The 12229-nt window shown below is 42.5% G+C and overlaps 1 protein-coding gene across 1 annotated transcript; it reads left to right on the top strand.

Annotated features, from left to right (window-relative positions):
* Nucleotides 1-5792: 5792 nt before the first annotated feature.
* dnajc25 (DnaJ (Hsp40) homolog, subfamily C, member 25) lies at nucleotides 5793-10940 on the top strand. The gene is made up of 5 exons (XM_063463693.1): nucleotides 5793-6159; nucleotides 8363-8515; nucleotides 8607-8977; nucleotides 9065-9164; nucleotides 10031-10940. The coding sequence occupies exons 1-5, from the start codon at nucleotides 5818-5820 to the stop codon at nucleotides 10151-10153; spliced, it is 1089 nt and encodes a 362-aa protein (XP_063319763.1). The 5' UTR covers nucleotides 5793-5817; the 3' UTR covers nucleotides 10154-10940.
* Nucleotides 10941-12229: the final 1289 nt, after the last annotated feature.

Genomic DNA, 12229 nt, shown 5'->3' with positions numbered 1-12229 from the left:
GTCTTGCCTACAGTCAAGCATGGTGGTGGGATGTCATTGTTTGGGGCTGCATGAGTAATGTTGGCACTGAGGATCTACAGTTAGTTGAGGGAACCGTGAATGCCAACATGTAATGTGACATGTACTGAAGCAGAGTATGACCCCCTTCCTTCAGAAACTGGGCCACAGGACAGTATTCCAGTTCTCGGTACAAGTAACTTACCAGATGCAGCTGATTTGTTTTTCATATATGGTTTAATTTGTTAAGGTTTGTTTGTTTTTAAGTGGGCATGTGCCCCTGCCTTGCTCCCACCAATATCAACTGTGTCTGAAATCACTCACTCCTCACTTAACAGAACACGAGTGGTGGGCAATTAATTTTCCCAAGGGGTCCCATGAGAAACTGGGATTGTTGGGACCAATATGCTGCACTCAGTTCCGCTCGGTATTAATTTTAAATCTTTATAAACCGCTACTGGTAATAGTAGATGTTACAATTAGAAAATGTAAAATTAAATGAATGCGATTTACATGTAATTACATAATAGATGTCTTTGAGATCATTCAGTTATTCACTGCTCCCCAGAAAGTGGAATTTCTATTAAAACCAAAACTGAAATTTTACAATACAAATAACATTTACTCATATATCCATGAGTAAATGGTTAGGTTATTTCTCGTTAACGCAAATATCTAGTCAGCCACTCGGGATCGGGGAAGATTTAAGACACTTTAAATGTGGCATGGTTTTTCATAACAGAGGTCAGGGTAGAATGGCCAAACTTTTGGAGCTGACCGTAACGAAACAACAACTTGTTACAACTGAGGTATCCTCAAGAGCATCTCTGAATGCACAATATGTCAAACGTTGAAACAGATGGGTTACAGCAGCAGAAGACCAGGTTGGGTGCCACTCCTGACAGCTAAGAACAGGAAACTGCTACAATTCACACAGGCTCACAAAAATTTGACAATAGAGGTTTGGAAAAATGTTGCCTGGCCTGATGAATCGCAATTTTTGCTGGAACGTTTGGATGTCAGGGTCATAGTTTGGTGTAACATATACTACTTCCGGCGCCCCCCGTGTGCGGCAGCCTGTTACAGCAGCTCTGCTCATTCTGAGTTTCTTTCTTTCTTATCTTTTCTCTCGTAATTTTTTATAACTAACGTATTAGTAATTAGACTCTGCAACCATGTTCTACCGTTTTGTGCTAGTTCTGGTCGTTTTTCTTAGTTTTTTTCTACTTTTTTCACCCGTGTCTGGGGACCCAGAGCAGGGATCCTTTGTTTACAGTAAGGATCAGCTGTTAGCGCTGCGTCCCGCAGCGGTACTGCCGGCGGACAGACCTGACATTCCCAGCGAGCTGAGGAGGAAAAGACGGGGGTGTCGTGCTGGGAAGGAGCGCCGTCGGCCGAGAAGGAGACGTTATCGACCATCTCTTCCTTCTGTAATTATTGGAAATGTACGTTCTTTGCACAATAAATTGGATGAGCTCACGTCGCTAACCTGGTCACAGAGGGAGTACCGGCAATGTAGCATCATGATGCTAACGGAGTCGTGGCTAACACCGCTAACTCCGGACACGAGCGTGACACTACCGGGATTCCAGCTGCTGCGAGCGGACAGGACGATAGAGAGCGGTAAGAGGAAAGGAGGGGGACTGGCAGTGTTTGTGAATGACAGATGGTGTAACCCTGGGCACATCACTGTGAAAGAACAACTCTGCAGCAGAGACATTGAGCTGTTAGCCGTTAGCATGCGTCCGTACTACCTGCCCCGGGAATTCTCGCATGTTATCGCGATAACAGCGTATGTCCCCCCCCTCGGCCAACGCGGATGCAGCCTGTGACACTCTCCACTCAGTGGTCAGCAGACTGCAAACACAATCTCCGAGAGCCCTCCTCATAATATCAGGGGACTTCAATCATGCCTCACTGGACTCCACACTGCCCACCTTCACCCAGTATGTGACCTGCCCAACCAGAGACAATAAAACACTGGACTTACTGTATGCCAATGCAGAAGAGGCATACAGTTCATCATCTCTCCCTCCCCTGGGCAGATCTGATCACAACCTGGTGCACCTTGTCCCTGTGTATGAGCCCTTAGTGCGCAGGGAGCCACCAGCCACCCGCACAGTACAGAGATGGTCGGAGGAGAGCGAGGAGGCTCTTAAGGACTGTTTTGAGTCGACTGTGTGGGAGGTGATCTGTGACGACCACGGAGAGGACATCGACAGCCTTACTACATGTATTACTGACTATATTAATTTCTGTGTGGATAACACCGTACCTACCAGGACTGTACGGTGTTTCTCCAACAACAAACCTTGGATTACCCCAGAAATTAAAGCCGTCCTCAAGCAGAAGAGGAGGGCCTTCAAATCCAAAGACAAAGAGGAGTTGAAAAGGGTGCAGAGAGAGCTGAGGGGACTGATAAGGAATGGGAAGGACAGCTACAGGCAGAAGATGGAGAACCAGCTTCAGCAAAATAACGTTGGTGAAGTCTGGAGAGGCCTCAGAACCATCTCAGGCCACAAACATCAGACCTCTCTGCCTGGGAGGGATGTGAGGTGGGCAAATGAACTGAATCATTTCTTCAACAGATTTGATTCAGCCATGAGGCAGTCTCCAACATCGGCTGCAGACTCACCCACCCCCACTGCTGCTGTTCCACCTCTGACACCTCAGACACTTCACACCTCCTCTATTCACCCTGCTCACTCCTCCCCACCCCCAACAACAGCATCCAATACACAATCAACACAAGGCTCCAGCCTGTCTCTCTCAACCACCCAGGTTAGGAGGGAACTGAGGAGGATTAAAGCCAAGAAGGCAGCGGGTCCAGATGGCATCAGCTCGAGGGTCGTCAGGTCCTGCGCGGACCAACTGTGTGGTGTGATGGAGCACCTCTTCAACCTGAGCCTGAGGCTGGGAAGAGTCCCACAGCTCTGGAAAACCTCCTGTGTTGTACCAGTGCCAAAGACTTCACGCCCCAAGGACCTCAACAGCTACAGGCCGGTGGCTCTGACATCCCACCTGATGAAGACCCTGGAGCGGCTGGTCCTGGCTCAGCTTCGGCGCCTTGTGAGCTCATCACTGGATCCACTTCAGTTTGCCTACCAGCCTGGCATTGGAGCGGATGATGCCGTCATTCACCTCCTACATCGCTCCCTCGCTCACCTGGAGACCGCTGGAAGCACTGTGAGAATCATGTTCTTTGATTTCTCCAGTGCCTTCAACACTACAACAAAGACCCCAACTGATCAACACACACATTCACACATGTGCAATAACACTAATGTGCAATAATCTTTTCTGGCATCGTTGTATTTTTACTGAGTTGTATATAGCACTTGTATTCTATTTTTATCTTATTGCATATTTTATTCTATTTTATTCTACTGTATATAGTATTTTATTTTATTCTATTCTGTACAGTTGTATACTGTATTTATTCTTATTTTATTTTATTCTAATTTTTGCTTCATAACTTTTGCACTGTCCACTTCCTGCTGTGACAAAACAAATTTCCCACGTGTGGGACTAATAAAGGTTATCTTATCTTATCTTATCTTATCTTATCTTATCTTAAATGCATGAAATCATGGATCTATTCATTTTACATATCAGTATTTGAAATAAATCACAGAACTGTTACAGTACTTACCATGGAGCGTGTGCTCAGGAAATCCGGTCTCTGTTGTTACCACAAACTGCCACACGAGGGCGCTCAACTAGAACACAGATGATTTACAAAGCATTTTTACAAAGTGATTTACACAAGACAAACAAATATGGAAGCCCGTTTCCACCACACAAAAAAAGTAAAGTTTCGAGTTAATAACTCGAAATTTCGAGAAAAGTAACTCAAAATTTCAAGTTAGCTCTGCCAATCAGTAATCTACATGGAAAGCGCAGTCAAAACCGGATCGCAACAAATTGGCGCTTTCGAGAGTATGTTTGGTGATAGTAACGCCATGTGATTCAGCTAATAACACAAGGATTTCATCATTTGTGAAGCCACACTGAAAATAATCAGCAATTTGTGCGTTCATGACTGGCTGTAATACTGGTAGCTTAGCTGTAGCATTTGTAGCTGAGGGCTTCAGCTTCCGGGTAACAAGGAAATGACGCCATTCACGTAGATTACTGATTGGCAGCGCTAACTCGAAATTTAGAATTAATAACTCAAAATTTTGAGAAAAGTCAGTCAAAGTTTTGAGTTATTAACTTGAAATTTCAAGAAAAGTAAGTTGAAATTTTGAGAAAATAACTAGAAATTTCGAATTATTTAAAAAAAAAAAAAAAAAAAAGCATCCATAACTCGAAATTTCGAGTTATGGATGCTTTTTTTTTTTTTGTTCTAGTTGAGCGCCCTCGTGTGGCAGTTTGTGGTAACAACAGAGACCGGATTTCCTGAGCACACGCTCCATGGTAAGTACTGTAACAGTTCTGTGATTTATTTCAAATACTGATATGTTTTGGGGTTTTTTTGTTGTTTTTTTTAGTGGCAGAAACGGGCTTCCATACTTCCATACTAGCAGATCATGAAAATCATGTAAAAGATTAAAACAGCAGAAGCTAACATTTATCATCATTTTAAAAGGAGATTAAAAAAATGACTAAAATAAGAGGGGGAAACTGGGAAAGCTTTAAAAGAGTTGATATCTGTGTGAAGCTTTATCTGAACCGCTTCGCTGCATCTGTTAAATCAACCACCAGAGGGCGACGGAAAGCCTGTCGCTTGATGCCGCGTCATCGTTCAGTCTCAATTCAAAGATTATTCATGGTAGAAAGATGGATCACTCCGATCAATTATTTAATTATTTTTCAACTTTCTCTTTATAGATTTTGTCGTTTGAAAACTGTAATTGCAGTAAGTTATTTCCTATAAATATTTAGAAGTTAATGTTTGACCCAAATGGTGAACACATCTGCATATTTCTGTGGGGAAACAGTCTTGGAATATCTGAGTAACTAGAATAAAGGAAGTGATCTTTATCACAAGTAAGTGGGGAATTTTCAGTCATCATGGCCGGCGTCAACAGAGGCAGCCAAACACTAAATCTATGTGAGTGGAACATAACTACAGAAACAAGAGCAATGCACCAGTAATATCACACTGATTAAGAGCCTGTAGTGTGGACTACTCTAGAAAAGAAATTCACAGCATGTGACAATAAACTTCTTCTTTTTTTTTCTGATCCATCAAACCTTTCACCAGAATGTTCCCTGAATAGTCTCGTCAAAGCCACCATGCTTTTGATGAGACGTTAGGGCAAAATTACATGTATTGTTTATTTATTTGTGCTAAATCTGACTGCAAAGTAGGCTATAATTTGGTTAGGCCAGCCACTGTAGATCTGAAACATTTTATGATGTGCTGCACCTCAGGGGCTGAAAAAAATATCTTGTATCCTGCAGTTTTATCAGTTATAAAAACAATAAAAAGGGATTCAACAAATAATAATTTCACTGTAGTTTCAATATTTTCACCTGAAAATCCATGACGTACCAGCAGCAGTTGACAGTCCCAGAACCATTAAACTATGAGGTTTATGAAGATGACAAAGTGTTGTAGCTACTTAACAAAAAAAGAAAGAAAAAAACAATATTTCATATATTTGTGCATTTTAATTTAGAGAACTGGAACATTATAGGCTGGAACCGAAAAATAAAACCAATAAAAAATAAAAAACTTAAATGAACTAATCAAAGAAATGAAGGAGGCTTCATCTTTTCACCAAACGATCTTTGATTGTCATCCTTCCGCTCCGGCTCGTTTTGATGTCGTCAGCAGTGAGCGACGGGACAGCAGGCAGGCAGACGGCAGAGATGGCTGCTCCCGGGGAGCGGAGCAGTGGCGGACGGAGCACCGGCTGTCCGCGGGCGGTGAAGTCGTGGTGGCGCCTCGCGGTGCTTCTCCTCTCCGTGTCCTCCCTGCCGGCGGTCTCGGCGTTGGTGGAGGGTCTGTACTGTGGGAAGGAGGTGTGCTACGACGTGCTCGGTGTCACTCGGGAGACCTCCAAGTCGGATATCGCCCGGGCTTACCGTCAACTGGCCCGGCGGTACCACCCGGACCGGTTCAGGCCGGGGGAGCCGGGCTTGGAGGGGGAGACCCAGGAATCTGCACACACCAAGTTCCTGCTCATCGCGACAGCGTACGAGACGTTAAAGGTTCGTCCGAGAGTGTGGGAAGTTTGAAAGCTTTACAGTGTTTTTTTGTTTGTTTGTTTGTTTTGTTTTGTTTTTAATTTCCTCATAAAAGTTTCATTTATTGTAATATCCACCCGGAAACTATTTGTGCCATCATGTCTATTTGATCCAATCTTGTATTACCTCAAACTGTGCTGCAGGTTTAATTCTTCACTGCTCTGATAGTCCTAAAATAGACATGAAGTCAGCTTGTGTTTCCGATCCTGTAATATATCCTCTGATATTTGACCATCTTAAAAGCGCTCCACTATTTTTAAGTTATTTTTATTTCCATATTTGTAACCTTGAACTTTTCTAGAGTAACCTTGCATGATTCATAGTCCAAAAACTGGGCCTTTATGCTGGTCAGTTCATCCTGTAAGCAAAGAGCTGTCTCTTTAAGGCCATTTGTCCAAAAAGCTAACTTCCCTCTGATTGGCCAGCTTCCAGAAGTCTGCAGAGGGGTAGAGACTTGTGCTTTAGAGTTGGGATATATTCAAACCTATAAGCAGAATTTTCCCTTTTAAACCCAGTACAAAAACATGTTTAAACAAAAATAAATCTTTAAAACATGACAGGAGAAAAAGTAATAACGTGGTAAAAAGCTTCAGACAGCTGGGCAAGGAGCACAAACAAATTAAATGCATGCAATACAAGCACTGATATTTTCTGATAACAGATTTTATCAAAACTGGGGCTTACAGAGGTCGTCTTTTTGAGTATTCTGAGTGTCAGACTCTTTATTTCTTGTATTCTGGTGAATTTTTGTGCAGCAGTTTGTACAGATTTATGCATCCATGTACAAATTTATGAAAAATATCTTTCTTTAGGTAAAGGAAAACACAAAAATTAGACACCACTTGTCAAATTAAAGAAAAAAATAAGTATAATGCAGGCATTCTGTCATTTTCACGTGAATGAGTCACATGAACATGAATATTCTTTACTTTTCTCATTAAATATTATCAGAGCTGACACATGCATAAACATGATGTATTTCATAGCTGTTTTACACCCATGTTCAAAACTTTAAAAGTTGCCGCACATATGTGTATTTTTAGGACTCATGTTCATCTTGACTTTGTTATTAATAAGTCGTGAGCTGAAAGGCCTGACATTTCATCATCCGGCTGTTCATTTTATTGGTAGTTACTATAGAGATAAAGTATTTAATCTTAAATTCAACACCTTTGTCATTTACATTCAACCAGAGTCTAGAGTTGCAGGTAAAGTTTAATAATCACCATCAATTGCATAAAGTTCAGTAAAAAAAAAAAAAAGAAGAAGAAAAGAAATAGGGTAAAATAAAATGTATTGAACAGTTTAAAATTATTTCTGTAATTGACCTCAGTGTTGCTTTTAACAAAAAATGTAATTCTTTAAGAACTAATCATTTGTTCCATGTTATACTCTATCCACTGGCGTATGCTCTATTGCCAAAAGTCACGCATCCAAATCATTGAATTCAAGTGTTCCAGTTGCTGCCATGTCAGTGGATGTTGAGGCGGACAGTTCAGAGATCAACAACTTACTGTAGCATCAAACGCTGCAGACCTTCAAACTTCATGTGGTCTTCAGATTAATTCATGAACAGCATGTAGAGAACTTCATGGAATAGGTTTCCATGGCTGAGCAGCCTCATCCAAGCCTAACATCACCCAGCATGGTGCAAACCGTCGGATGCAAGTGAAAGGGACCCTCAGTGCTTCAGCGCAGACTTTGCACCAGTGCATAAAGCAAGGTTGATGTGGAAGAACTTGACTGCCCCACGCAGAGTCCAGACCTCCACCTGACAAAACACTTTTGTGATGAATTAGAGTTGATTGTTACAGTAAATTTTTCAGTACAGGAGAACTGGCTGATAAAGAGTTAGAAAGACGGATACTGTAGCTTTATTTTATTTGAAAGAAACACATTTAGTGTCCAGTGATCTGTCAGATTATAAAATTATAAAAGCAATTTCTGCCAGTTAATGTCCTCTAATATATGCTTTATACTGACTGACAGAGAAAATGAAATGCAGCATGAGAGGAGTAGGATGAGTGGAAACCAGTATTTGACCCAGAGCTTGTTAGCTCTCCTAAGACAGAAAACCAGTGTTTCCCTCACTCCGGATTAACAAACTAAGTTTTCATAGGTGTTTTAATTCTTGGAGGAATTAAAACCTGCTGATCTTTGTGTGCAGGACGAGGACACGCGGCGGGACTACGACTACATGCTGGACCACCCTGAGGAGTACTACCAGCACTACTATGCCTACTACCGCCGACGGCTCGCTCCCAAAGTGGACGTCCGGGTCGTCCTCCTGGTCACCATTTGTGCCATCTCCATCTTCCAGGTAAGACTGCATACTGAGTAAGCCAGGTGATATTCAGGGTTTGCTGAACATCACCTGACTTATTTACAAACCTGTTCCCATCTCTCTGCAGTACTACAGCTGGCACAGCAGCTACAACGAGGCCATCAACTACCTGATGACCGTTCCCAAGTACCGCATCCAGGCCACGGAGATCGCCAAGCAACAAGGCCTCCTCAACCGCACCAAGGAAAAAGGCAAGAACCGACGCTCCAAGGAGGAGATCCGGGAGCAGGAGGAAGAGGTGATCCGCGACATCATCAAAAACAAGATAGACATCAAAGGGGGTTACCAGAAGCCCAACCTGTCGGACATCCTGCTGTGTCAGATCGTGCTCTTCCCGTACTACCTGACCAACTACGTGGCGTGGTACGTGTCCTGGGTGTACCGCTTCACCATCTGCAGAGAGGAGTATGGAGATGAGGAGAAGCTCTACATCATCAGGTCAGCTCAGGCTTAAGCTACAATATGAATGCCGGGATGAATGACATGAAACATGTTTAGAAGTTTCTCACCTTGCTTTATCCTCAGGAGGTACATGAAGCTGTCCCAGACTCAGTTTGACCGCCTGGAGGAAAGCACCAAGCAGACCTTCCTGGACAAACAGCTCTGGATCAAAGAAAACTTCGAGGTTGGTCGCAGTCAATTCTTTCTTTTGCTTCTTCCCTCCTACAGCCTCCTCCGTGGATCTTCCTGGTACGTTTTTAGTTTCTTCTTCCTTACTTACTTTATGAATAAAAGCTAATCCAGCTCCATCCTTTAAAGGCAGCTGGTGTTAGTTTGACCACAGGTCTTTCAGGTGTTGCACAGACTTGCAGCTGGTGATGATGGACCTTGTCCTTTTCTGCAGCCTCAGTAAGCTCTGCATAGCAGGGCCAGGTTAAGACTACAGTCAGCAGCTGCAGTCTAAGACAGTGGTGCTCTACATCCAAACTGTGAGATGAAAGATTTGAAACAGTTTAATGATATCAGGGAATCACCTGACAGAAAGGAATGGAACTAGCCAGACTGGACTTTCAAAGTAAAGGCCATTGCATACCGGTGATTGGTCAGATTAGTTTATTCAGATCGCTGCAAATTCATCCAATAAAATTATGATGTCTGTGTGAGCGTCTTTTACATGTCTGATGTGTAAATACCTTAAGAGTGTGGCAGCTTTCCAGAAGTCAGTCATGTTGTTGTTGTGTAGTCAGGATCTTTCAGCAGTTACTCCTGACCAGTCAGAAACAAACCTACCTGTAGCTCCTGCTTCACCTCTTTTGTCCGTGCAGAATCAGAATTCTTAGACCCAACAGCTGTGATGGGGAAGAGCTTTGGTACAGCCTTATGGTTTCAGATACTGCATCCTCTGTCAATATATTAGCCCTTCGAGGATCCTGGTGGGACATTTTGTGCCATTCCGTTTTTTTATTTTTATCCTATTTTTGCTGTGCTGAATTAATTTAGCAAATATTTTTTCAGTTCCATACATTAGCTTAAAATGTCTTTGTCTTTCAGGTGTACAGAAAAGAGCAGGAGCAGGAGATGAAGGTGAAGATGGCAACCGACACGAGGATGAAGCGATACCGCCGCTGGATGAAGAACGAGGGGCCGGGCCGGCTGACCTTCATCGACGACTGAGCGGCACAGAAAGCATCCTCGATGACAGACACGCCTGCCTCAGTGCCAACACACACACAGAGGGACGCCACGCTGTGTGAGAAACGTACCTGTACAGAAAGATTATATAGCAGAGATATTTTCATAGCAGTCGGGCCTCTGACAGGACGACGGAGGGAATAAACTGTGAGCTGAAGCTTGAGATTTTCAGTAATTTTTTTATATCATGGCTATTTTTTTTATTATGTTTTTGTTTTCCAAACTAAGTAGAGGGAAGTTTAATAATGATTCAGTAATTTTTTTTATTAGTATTTTTGGTTTTCTCCTGCTGGTAAAAACACATTGAGTGACTTTTGGAGCCTGAGGTGTTATTAAGTGATTTTCTGTTGGATGAATAACCAGGCGGCTGCTGGTTATTATACCAAAGTGTCCTTTGGTAAGACAGCGACGGTTAGAAACATCAATCAGAAGCTGTTTGAGCGCATAAGAAACAGCTTCAGTACGTTATTTCTTCCAGGGCTTTTCTGTCTCTGATGTGCTGCTGAAGCTTTTTTTTTATCTGAAGAAAATGAGACATGGTGTTTTGGTATACATTTGTATAAATGGAAACCAAAGTCACAGCTGCGGTTTCACAACAGCTGATCTTTGTCACCCGCTGACTCTTTTTATCATCATCGCTCTCCTCAGAAGTTCAAGTGGCTGCTTACTGTTTACTGCATTTCAGAGGTTGATTTTACTCTCAGTGTTATTTATTGTTTCCACGTTTCGTTTTTTTCAGTGGCAAAGCGAAATTAAAGTCACTCTGAAATTAACCTGCCCTGTGGTTTTTGGTGTATGAACACAAGTTTTCTGAGAGCTAATCAAACACTGCAAGGAGAATGCATAAAATTTTCATGCTATATTCAGATACATCTTTACTCTATTTGACTCATCATGAGTTAAAGAGTGTCTAGTTATTTTAAGTAATTTGTGGTTAATGAAGTTGCTTCATTAACCACAAATTCAGTTCAAGTCATGCTGACTTGCTTTCTTTTACAAACTTCTAACAGAAACACTTGTTTCCTCTTTCACATGTCAGAGGGGTGGAGCTTTAAACCCTCAAGTCTGAAGTAAAGCAGCTGCTGTTTAATAGAAGTACCAGAACTGCAGTTCCTCTAATGTCCACTGGAGGCTGGCTCCAAAAGTGAATGAGTCCACAGTTAAAACAAACATGTTTATAACCTGATACTAAAAAACTGTTCTGAAATTAATTTCTGCCTTGAAAACAACAGCATGATTGGTTGGATATGTAGTACCAATTAGCACTGCCACCACATACCAAGGACGAGTCCTGATTCAAACCTCAGCTGCTCAGCTACTTGTTAACCCAGATATAATTATCAATCAATTACATGGCATCAACTGAGTGCTTGTTGGCATTCGGTCATGGTGGAGACAAGGTGCTGAAGTTCAAATCGAGCATCAGAGTGATGAAGAGAGGTGATTTACCTGACTTGCATCTTTGTTGGTGTCACACAGGCTGTCTGAATATATCAGAAGCTGCTGACCTGCTGGGATTTTCCCCAAAAAACATCTCCAAGGTTTACAAAGAACGGTCAGAAAAACAAAATATCTGGTCTTCTTGATACCAGAGACCAGAAGACAATGGCAACTCAAACAACCACTCATTACAACCAAGGTATGCAGAAGAGCATCTCTGGACTACAGCAGAAGACCACACTGGGTGCCACTCCTGTCACCAAAGAACAGGAAACTTTGGCATAAAAAACTTGAAAACATGGATCCATCCTGCCTTGTATCAACAGTTAAGGCTGGTGTTAGTGCTGTGATGGTGATATTTTCTTGGTACACTTTGGGCCCCTTAGTACAGACTGAGCATTATCTAAACACCACAGCCTGCTTGAGTGTTATTACTGACCAGATCCATCCCTTAATGATCCCAGTTACTGGATTCTTCTCTTTGTTCACAGCCATTGACATGTCGAAGAGGTTAACACGTGAGGAGCGGATCGAAATTGTGTTGATATCTGGTGAACGCAGTAACCGGGTCATTGCAGCAGATTTCAATGCAAGACACCCTACGAGACCACCCATCTC

This window comes from Pelmatolapia mariae, linkage group LG20 (assembly GCF_036321145.2).
Source record: "Pelmatolapia mariae isolate MD_Pm_ZW linkage group LG20, Pm_UMD_F_2, whole genome shotgun sequence".
Classification (NCBI taxonomy): domain Eukaryota; kingdom Metazoa; phylum Chordata; class Actinopteri; order Cichliformes; family Cichlidae; genus Pelmatolapia; species Pelmatolapia mariae.
Note: the sequence above shows the minus strand (reverse complement) of the source record. Positions and strands in the feature narration are given on the sequence as shown.